We start from the raw sequence: 10,095 nt of genomic DNA on the forward strand, positions 1-10,095 counted from the left end.
CTGGGAGAGGAGTTCATCCACATGATCAATGGCAAAAAAAAAAAAAAAAAAAAACAAACAAAAAAAAAACAGGTGATCAATTCTCAATACATCAAAACCCTAGGACTATATCATCAAACATTCTAGGAATAAATCAAAAGAGGAAAAAAAACATAATTACTGACATTTTGTAATAAGGCATAATCATCTTCCACTCTATTCTTCAAAAACATCTTGGCCAATCTTAGCCCTTTTTATTTCTAGAATTTCTAAATCTTAGAATGAGCTTGTCAATTCCACAAAAAGGCGGTTTAGTTATGGTTGCTGCTATACTAAATGTAGACCAAATCCAGAACCGGTATCTTGGTTGGGTGTGGTGGCTCCTGCCTGTAACCCCAGGACTTGGGGAGTTTGACGCAGGTTGATCAACTGAGTCCAGGAGTTTGAGACCAGCCTGGGCAACATGGTGAAACTCCACCTCCACTAAACAAACATATATAAAAAAGGAGCTGGGCATAGTGGTGTGCACCTGAGCCTGGGAATTCCAGGCTACAGTGAGCTGAGATTGTGCCACTTCACTCCAGCCTGGGCAATGGCAGTGAGATTCTGTTTCAAAAGAAAAAACTAAAAACTGATACCTTTTTGCACTACGAATATGGTCTAACGCTCCATTTATGTAGGTCTTTATTTTGCTCAATAGTGTCTCAATATTTTGCAGGAAAATCATGTATTTTTTAAGTCCCTAGATGATACAGAGTATCAATTTTTTCACTATCTTTTTGTTGCAGGTGTATTTATTTCTCATTCTTATTATTCCAAGAGTTTCAGGCAATTTGAATTAGGGAGAAAATAATTTCTTAAGAGGGTCTTTAAAATTGTATTTGAGAGGGAACAGAGACAAAGGAAAAATAAGGGTAGTCAAGTTTAAGATGAAAGGAGTGAAAAAACTAGAAATATGCAAATGATAAAATCCTAAGAACTTGCTAGCTATAGATCAAAAAGTTGGCTCTACATTTTCTAGTCACCCACTGTGGTTTTTCTGCTTTAACCAACAAAGTGTTTAACTTTAGAACAGAGTAAACATTAGTCTTCTATGACATAACGGTTTATGTGCAGACAGAAACTATGTTAAAAACAAAACTATAAAATGTACATAGATTCAATGGCTAAAATTAGAACAAACATTAGTCTTCTATGACATAATGGTTTATGTGCACACAGAAACTATGTTAAAAACAAAAAACTATAAAATGTACATAGATTCAATGGCTAAAATTACATCATGAGTTTATGGTGTCAATTTTTCTCAGCCCACTACTCAGAACTCACCTTTCCACTGAATCGTCTGGCTGTCTGACAAAGAATTGATACAATTCAAATGGAGATGTCTTATCTCTGTTTAGCCAAACAGCGTTGCCAGCAGACTTTCCCAGCTTTGCTCCAGTTGTACTTGTAATTAGAGGAACAGTGATTCCAAATACATCTTCTCCAGTCAACCTATGCATAAAGAACAACTTCATTATGTGCCTCAAGCTCAAGTGGTGGTAGTTTACCACCACTGTTTACCCTCCAGATTTCTTTTTGCTTACTTGCTCCAGGAAAACTTCCTTGACCTCCTAAATCTGAATTCTTGTCCCTCTCATGTGCTATTACAGTACTCACCATATTCATTCTGAATGCAATGAGTGGTACCAGGCAGGTTCTAGGCAGGCCAAAGGGAAGTGCTACGTAACAATGGACTACAGATTTTGAAAGGCTGAGTGGAAAGGGGAGAACTGGGTGAAGGGGTGTCAGGAAGAGACACTAAAGGAAATGTTCTAAACGGCTTTAAACATGTGTTTTGCTCTGTAGCACATGAGCTAGCCTTATATGTCATCTCTCTCAAGACAATGCTATTAGACCCACATTACTTGTCAAATATTTAGAGCTGAAAAAGTTTTTTGAGATACCAACCAAGGGCTAACACTAGTTTCATGGAGGGTGCAGAGCTAACGCAGAGGCTGGCTACTCAAGGTCCAGTCACGTTCTGGTGTAAACATACAAAAGCAGTTTATCTAATTAGAGAGGACGACTTACAGAAAGCAAAACAGACCGACCCTGACCAAATAAATCTTGACTAGTGGTCTGTTTCCTGCAGAGCTCTAGAATACACTGTTGTTGATTGAGATGGAGTCTCCCTCTGTTGTCCAGGCTGGAGTGCACTGGCGCGATCTCGGCTCACTGCAACCCCCGCCTCCCAGTTTCAAGCGATTTTCCTACCTCAGCCTCCCAAGTAGCTGGGATTACAGGGGTGCGTCACCACACCCAGCTAATTTTTAGCATGCACCGTTTACTCTTAATATCCTTAATTCAGCCCTTAATGTCCTTAATAGCCCTTAATATCCTTAATACAAACTAATTTGTATCAGCCAGCGTTATCAATGCCATTACAGAGCCTTAATGGGGATAAAACCAACAAGAGCTGGAATGAAGGGCAGCAACCTACAATTCTAAGAGTGAAACACAGGCTACTAGTGTGTAAATTATTTGGTCCCAAGATTTCCCCAGGTTCTAAAGGCACTTACTTGTGGATGAACTCATATCCGGACATGATGTTGCCCAGCTGATCAGATCCGCCCAGCTGGACCCTGCATCCATAACGCTGGAAGAGGTAATAGAAGTCATAGGCCTGGAGCACCTGGTAAAAGAACTCGGCCAAGCTCATGCCCTCGGGGCTCTTGAGCCGCATCTGCACGCTCTGCCGGCTCAGTAGCGTCCCCATGCGGAAGTGACCCCCTACTGCCGCCAGGAAGTCCACCAGGTGCTGCTTCTGGTACCAGACCGAGTTGTCCAGCACGGTGAAGCTGCCCCAGGAGCGCCCATCAGAGAAAAGCTGCTGGTGATTTGCCGCTAGGGCCTCAAGCCCTAAGCGCAGGGCGCGCGCGTTGGCTTGCACACTCTCTGTCTCCAGCGCCTCGCGCTCCTTGGTACGGCCGCTCGGGTCTCCCAGGCGCGCCGTGGCGCCTCCCACCAGCGCGATCACGTTGTGGCCCGCTCGCTGCAAATGAAACAGGCCTAGCAGCGCTAGGAGGTGACCCACATGAAGCGAGTCGGCCGTGGGGTCGAAACCACAGTAAATGGTTTGGGGAAAACTTGCCGTGCCACGGTCAAAGAGCTCTGGGAGCTCTATTTTCGTCCCCCTCTCCGGGAAGAAGTCCTTGAACAGACCCCGAGCCTTCTGCGCTGCCAGTAACCCGTGAGCGCCCGAGTGGGCCTTACGTAGCCCCAGGGGCAAAAATCCTGAGAGATTTAGGGTACCAGACCACCGGACCCAGGAAAAGCACCGAAAAACGGGCGCCGCCATCTTGGTGGCGGCACGGAAGGAATGCTGGGATTGTAGACGCCCCGTCACACCCACCTGCTAACAGCTCCTAGGGAAGGCGCGTCAGTGTTTTTCTGCGCATGCCCGAGGCGGTTACGTAGTTACCGAGCTTGCGCTCTCAGCAACACAGTTCGGGCTCCAAGTGGCTATTACACCTCAGAGCCGCCTCACTAAGTTCCTTAAAGCTCAATTTCTTCATCCGCAGTGTGGATCTGCTTATGATAGTTCCTACCTCATAAGGCTGTTGTGAGACTTAAGAATTAAAGCCTTTGGCACCTAACGCTCCACAAATGTTAACGTATTTGAATTTCCACTTAAAAAGATTGTGATGCGCAAGTTGTTTGAAATCCTGGTTTCATGCAAAAAGCTGCTCACAGATGTTGAGAAAGGTTACGAATTGGTTTAACGTCAGGACAGTTAAGGAGTTGCTGCCGAGACGCAAGCAATTTCATAGTACTGATTCTCTAATTGCACGTCAGTCCCCAGTATTCATTAGCTTTTCCAGGAGGTGGCAGTCTTGTACAAGCTATAGCAAGAAAAAGTCCAATAAAGTACATGCATCAAGTCCTGTGATTTGTTTATTTTAAATACAGGTAACTAGGTTGGGACACAGCTTAGCATGAGTGGATTCAAATTAGTAATCACATCTCAATTAGTAATCACATCGTGCAGTGGGACAGGTGTTTTGAATACTGACCAGGGATGAGGTTCTTATTGGCAGCTGGCTGACAGGTGATCTAGCTTCAAAATCCCATGTTGGAGCCTGATTTGTAGGACCGCTTTCAAAACCATCTTAGAATTTTCTGGACTCTGAGTTGGAGGGAGACTGGTTTGCAGGAGGATTATTGGAGAGTGCTTATGAACAACATCTATAATGGAGTGAGGGAAGCCGGGCTGGGCAGAGGGAGAAAGTTGTTGAACTGTAAACAATTTGTAATAGAGGCCTCAGGCAATCCCATAAAGGCTTTGGAGCCGGGATTTCCTTTCTGAGTCGTCCTGAATTGAGGCCAGAGGGCAGACTTTAGACCCTCTTACTGACAGATCATTAAACGTGGATGTTTCCAGGGAGGAAGCAAAAGGCTGGGTAAGGCTTTTGGAGAGGTAGAGGTACACAAAAGGACTCCACCAACACTCCCAGCAGCTGGGGCATTGAGTGCCTTGATCCTGGGGCCAAGATCTGGACTATGTTCCAAAGCATTCCCTACAAGACTTTTCCATTTTTTAACTTTAAAAAGTCATCTGATGAAATGAAAACGTATTTTAATAATTAGTTCCTTTGCATGTATAATTATCTATCGGTGAATTAGTTTCTCATTGCCAAATAGTGACTTCAATAGGATTTTGAGATACTCATTCAATAGACTATTATACTCCCAACTGCTTAAGAAAATAGTGTGTTCTTTCACGTTATTATTCAAAATATCTTAAAATTTGCAATCATAACCTGTTGATCTGAAGTGTTTTTTAAAAAAGTGTCACTCTGGGCCGGGCACTGTGGTTCACTCCTGTAATCCCAGCACTTTGGGAGGCCAAGGCGGGTAGATCATGACGTCAGGAGATTGAGACCATCCTGGCATGAGCCACTTCAGAACAATTTGCAGTCATATGGTCCACCACTTTGATCAGGCCAGATTTCAGTAGGCATGGCAAGAAATTCTCCTGAGTACATGTAAGGAAACTCATGTCTGGGCCACTTGTCACCTGAAAGCCAAAAACTCAAGAGAAGAGCTTTAGTGAAAGGAAGGTAGCTTTATTCAAGAGGCCAGCAACCCCAGGGGAGGCAGTGAACTAGCATTCAAAGGCCACCTCTGGCTTCTAAGGGAAATTAGGAGAAATGATCAAAACATTTTTGTGAAACGTGTGCAGTCTCAGGTCGGCAGTAATCGCTGTTTTCTTGGTCAACATTTTGTGGCTTTCTGCAGATACCATCAGTCTATTCTTATCAGGTTAGTCAGCCCTTTCCCAGAGATGCTGGTCTGGGTATTTTCTTTTATCTCTGCTCAAGGTCCTATGTTCCTGAGGCTGATTTTAATGAATCATCTACAAATCCAAGCAAAGCAATAATTGTATTTAACATACACTAACATGGAATCAATACTGTCACATACACAGCAAATGGTGCTTTCTATTTAGTACCTAATACATAGGAATATTTGAACCTCTTTAGAGGAGAATCTCTCTTACTTGAGGTTTCTGGTGACATCCAGCTCTCTGGCTTTTAAAGATGTGTTAGTAATTTTATCCAGAAAGTAGGACTTCAGTTGGTGGTTTAATTACTTATTCACTTCAGAAAACCCTGCTTGTTACAACAGTATGTACCCATGTCAGGGTTACTTGATGACCTGTGCTTAATGGAGAAGAATTTTGTGGATGATGAAAAATAGAAAATTTCTACCTGGGATTAAAATTGATGATAAGTCTTTAAAAAATAGATTTGAGCTCTGCGTTGTCTCTTCTTAAGTTTAGTTGCATCTCATGAAGAGGTAGCAAAGTCTGATATAGAAGGTGGTGTCAGAGCAGGTGCTAGATGAGACTTGACAGTAGCTCAATGACAGCAACAATTTTGGAAAATACAGTCAGATCAATTACTCTTTTTTTTTTTTTGAGACAGAGTTTCACTTTTGTTGCCCAGTCTGGAGTACAGTGGCATGATCTTGGCTCACTGCAACCTCTGCCTCCCCTGTTCAAGCAATTCTCCTGCCTCAGCCTCCCAAGTAGCTGAGATTACAGGCATGTGCCACCACACCCGGCTAATTTTTTGTATTTTTAGTAGAGACAGGGTTTCTCCATGTTGGTCAGGCTGGTCTTGAACTCCTGACCTCAGGTGATCCGCCTGCCTCGGCCTCCCAAAGTGCTGGGATTACAGGTGTGAGCCACTGAGCCCAGCCAATTACCCTCTTTTTATAATTTGTGTTGGTATAATAGGGAAACCTAGTCTACGTCCCTTTACTGAGGTGGCTTTAATGCTTTTTGAGCTGATGGTCATCTTAACATCCAAAAATTTTTTGTAAGAGATTATAAAAAATGTTAAGATGCTGATAAGGATAATAAGACAGAGAAAAATGCTACTAGATATGCATTTCCTTTCTATATTAGAGTTTAGAGAAGGATACCTTAAGTTTCTTTCTTTCTTCCCTCCCTCCCTCCCTTCCTTCCTTCCTTCCTTCCTTCCTTCCTTCCTGCTGTTGTAGCCAGTGGAATAACCTAGAGGTCTCAGCATTGCCTTACCTTTATGTACCTGGTCCCATACCATATGGCTGGACAATATTTTGAGATATTTACGGGTTTAAAAATCTTTCATTTTCCACTTTTCATTCTAACTATCCATTTGTAGCAAGTTCTGTGTGCCAGTGCCTTGGGGAAGGTACATGTCAGGGAGGAATACAGAGTCATCCTGGAACTCTTTGTATGTTTGTTTGCACAAGTCAAAAGCCTAAGATACGATAAAAGTTTAAGGAAATAAGCTTAGAGAAGAGAAAGAGGTAGGATTCTTCAGTCTCAAAGAGTGCCCTTACCCCAAACCTGGGCAAGAGAGCCCTGGCTATGACCCTGGTTTGCCAGAGGAGCAAAGGGATGACTTCCTGTTACACTTCAGGCCTGGAGCTCCTGGCTTCACCTAAGGTTCCTCTGCTTCATCTGAGGCAGGGAAATCTCTGAATGCCAGCTGGATCTCAGACAACCATTGAAGGCTTCACCAACAAGGATGGCTAGAATGACCAGAACAGATTGGAAATTAGAGATATTATTTCCTGGGGCACATCAATCAATTTTTGGTAAAACCCTAGAGGGGGAAAGAGGCTAATAATGATGGAGAAACAATTTCTCACCATTCTAGTGAGTTAAGGACGTAGATGTTTGCTTATTCATTTAACAGATGTTTATTAGAATTATTTGATCTGTCAGGCACTGTTCTAATGGCTTAGAACATGTTCACGGACCAAAGAAAGATTCCTGTCCTCATGGAGATAATATTATTCTATGAAATTATTTTTCTCTGAGCAGTTTTATTCTTCACTTCCTCTTTCTTCATTTCTTCTTTCTGATTGGGCTCCTTTCGACCCCGAATTTTTGGAGCAGAAAGAGAGTGACTCCTAGGTGGTTGTTGAAGAACATGCACATTAGGAGGGGGCTGTGGGAGAGAAACATTTGTTTCAGAATATGATCAAGAGAAAGATATCCCTTGTCAGAGGGCGGGGATTGGGATGTAGAGTAGAATTCAAACAGCTCTTTGCTTTTCAGTGTGCAATTGTGTCTCCCTTCACTACTGCGGCAGTGAATTTTTCTCTTCGCAGAACCCTTTCCTCAACATCTACCCCTTCTGCTCTGAGCTTGGTGACAGCTGGCGCAGTCCCCCACCAGCATTTTCTTTCCCAGGCTAGGTTGTTAGGGCCATCCTTCAGCCATGATTGGCAAGCAACGCAATCTGCCCGGCTGTTGGCTAATGTGATGAGTGAAGCAGGCTTCCCTCTTAGAAACAGGATCTCGGTGACACTGTTGTGATTGCATTCTGAAAGCTTAGATCAAATGGACCATGCCTTCAGTGAAGATAATTTTGGAATTTTCCTATTTATCAAGTTACCTTAGTAATTTTCTGGTCCCTCTGACTGAGAGTACAAGTGAATCAATCAACCCATCATTGTCCCTCCATCCAGGCCAAGTGAATTTACATCTCCACTGGAGAAGAAACAAAGCAATAAGCAATCAATGTTTTGTAGAGCAATTCCATTTTGATTAAACTATTTTTGTCTTTTTTTTCAGTGTCTTCAATATGGACTTTATGTGCTTCTGTTGTAAGCACTGACTGGTTATCAAAATGAAAAACAAGTCTGGAAACATCGCACTCATTAATGTTCTGTAACATCATAATGGGAACAAATACCATGTATTTATGTAATGTAGGCAGAAAAGCCAAACATTACGTCCTTCATCCTCACAACCGTAACAAGATGTGGTTCTGAATGGTGGTCCAAAGACCACTGGATGAGGAGTCACAGACCTGAGCAGTTGTCTCAGCTTAACCTTGACTAGCTGTACCTCCTTAGATAAGTCATTTAACACACTAGCGTTGGTGTCCTCATTTTAGAAGTAAATGGTCTGGGCTGAGTGCGGTGGCTCACGCCTGTAATCTCAGCACTTCGGGAGGCCGAGGCAGGCAGATCACGAGGTCATGAGATTGAGACCATCCTTGCCAACATGGTGAAACCCTGTCTCTACTAAAAACAAGAAAAATTAGCCAGGCGTGGTGGTGCATGCCTGTAGTCCCGCTACTTGGGAGGTTGAGGCAGAAGAATCAATTGAACCTCGGAGGCAGAGGTTGCAGTAAGCTGAGATCATGCCACTGCACTCCAGCCTGGGTGACAGAGCAAGACTCTGTATGGAAAAAAAAAAAAAAAAAAGGCAGCAGCAAATGGGCTGGATTAGATTAATTCTAAAATCTCATTCAGCTCCACAATTCTGAGATGCCTGTTTGCTATCACATTAGTCAGAAGTCCCACTTATGGTTTCTTAGCTTTACCTTTTTAAGCCACCATATCAGGGAGGAGGCTAAAAATGTATTCATCAGCCAGGCACAGTGGCTCATGCCTGTAATCCCAACACTTTGGGAGGCCAAGATGGTGGATCACTTGAGGTCAGGAGTTTGAGGCCAGCCTAGCCAACATGGTGAAACCCCGTCTCTACTAAAAATACAAAAATTAGCCGGGCATGGTGGCGGGTGCCTGTAATCCCAAAGGCTGAGGCAGGAGAATCGCTTGAACCTGGGAGGCGGAGGTTGCAGTGAGCCGAGATCATGCCTCTGCACTCCAGCCTGGGCGACAAGGTGAGACTCCCACTCAAAAAAAAAAAAAAAAAAAAAAATCATCTATCTCCTCTTCTACTGAGGTTTGCTTAAGTGATAGAAGCCAGTTTAAGTCCATGCTTACATGGCTGTTATTAGAGGCAAACTGTATTATGACAAGTTTTAAAAAATGAAGATTGAAGATTTAGAAGGTAATAGTTTACTAATGAAACATATATCATATTTGCAGAAAGATCCAATGAATATCCAAGCAGCTCTGCTCAGATCCAAACAGTTTTGGTCACCACTGATCTCATGCAAAGCTGCCCATGGGTGGGAGACCAACCTGGAATGGTGTCACTAAGACAAACAGCAAATGAAAACAACTCCTCTGTATTCTCACAGCTATTTTTTTCTAAAACCAAAGGAAATCTTAGATACCCATGCCCTTCTTCCCATTATATGTCTCACATAACTCTTCTCCAAGCACAGATTAAGGAGGTTCAGAGAAGTGGCAATCAGGGACACGGTGGTGTCAGATGGTGGCCAGATATCTAGCACATAGCACCAATTGAGACACTTTTCCAATGGACTTGTAACATTATTTCACACTGTATATTTGAGAAAGCTTCCAGTAAGTAGGTGACCATAGTCCTGGTTTATATCCCTCTTGTCTCAGCCTAATTATTTATATGACCCTTTTATTCTCAAAAATGTCCTGTTTTGGGCCGGGTGCGGTGGCTCACGCCTATAATTCCAGCACTTTGGGAGGCCAAGGTGGGTGGATCACAAGGTCAAGAGATCGAGACCATCCTGGTCAACAAGGTGAAACCCCGTCTCTACTAAAAACACAAAAATTAGTTGGGCATGATGGTGCACACCTGTAGTCCCAGCTACTTGGGAGGCTGAGGCAGGAGAATTGCTTGAACCCAGGAGGCGGAGGTTGCGGTGAGCCGAGATCGTGCCATTGCACTCCAGT

The 10,095-nt window shown here is 43.4% G+C and overlaps 1 protein-coding gene across 2 annotated transcripts in view; it reads right to left on the bottom strand.

Moving 5' to 3' along the window:
- The window catches only part of YARS2 (tyrosyl-tRNA synthetase 2), a 26,708-nt gene extending 23,306 nt beyond the window's left edge, over positions 1-3,402 (bottom strand). For both annotated transcript variants that reach the window (XR_005196778.1, XM_017507926.2), the window contains exons 1-2: positions 2,544-3,402; positions 1,309-1,476 (exon numbers count right to left, since the gene is read on the bottom strand). Coding sequence is in view for 1 of the 2 variants with exons in the window: in XM_017507926.2 (XP_017363415.1) it covers positions 1,309-1,476; positions 2,544-3,322 (947 nt within the window). In the remaining variant the exon portion in view is untranslated. The remainder of the gene's footprint in view (positions 1-1,308; positions 1,477-2,543) is intronic.
- Between the last annotated feature and the right edge of the window lie 6,693 nt (positions 3,403-10,095).

This window comes from Cebus imitator, unplaced genomic scaffold (assembly GCF_001604975.1).
Source record: "Cebus imitator isolate Cc_AM_T3 unplaced genomic scaffold, Cebus_imitator-1.0 Scaffold385, whole genome shotgun sequence".
NCBI lineage: Eukaryota > Metazoa > Chordata > Mammalia > Primates > Cebidae > Cebus > Cebus imitator.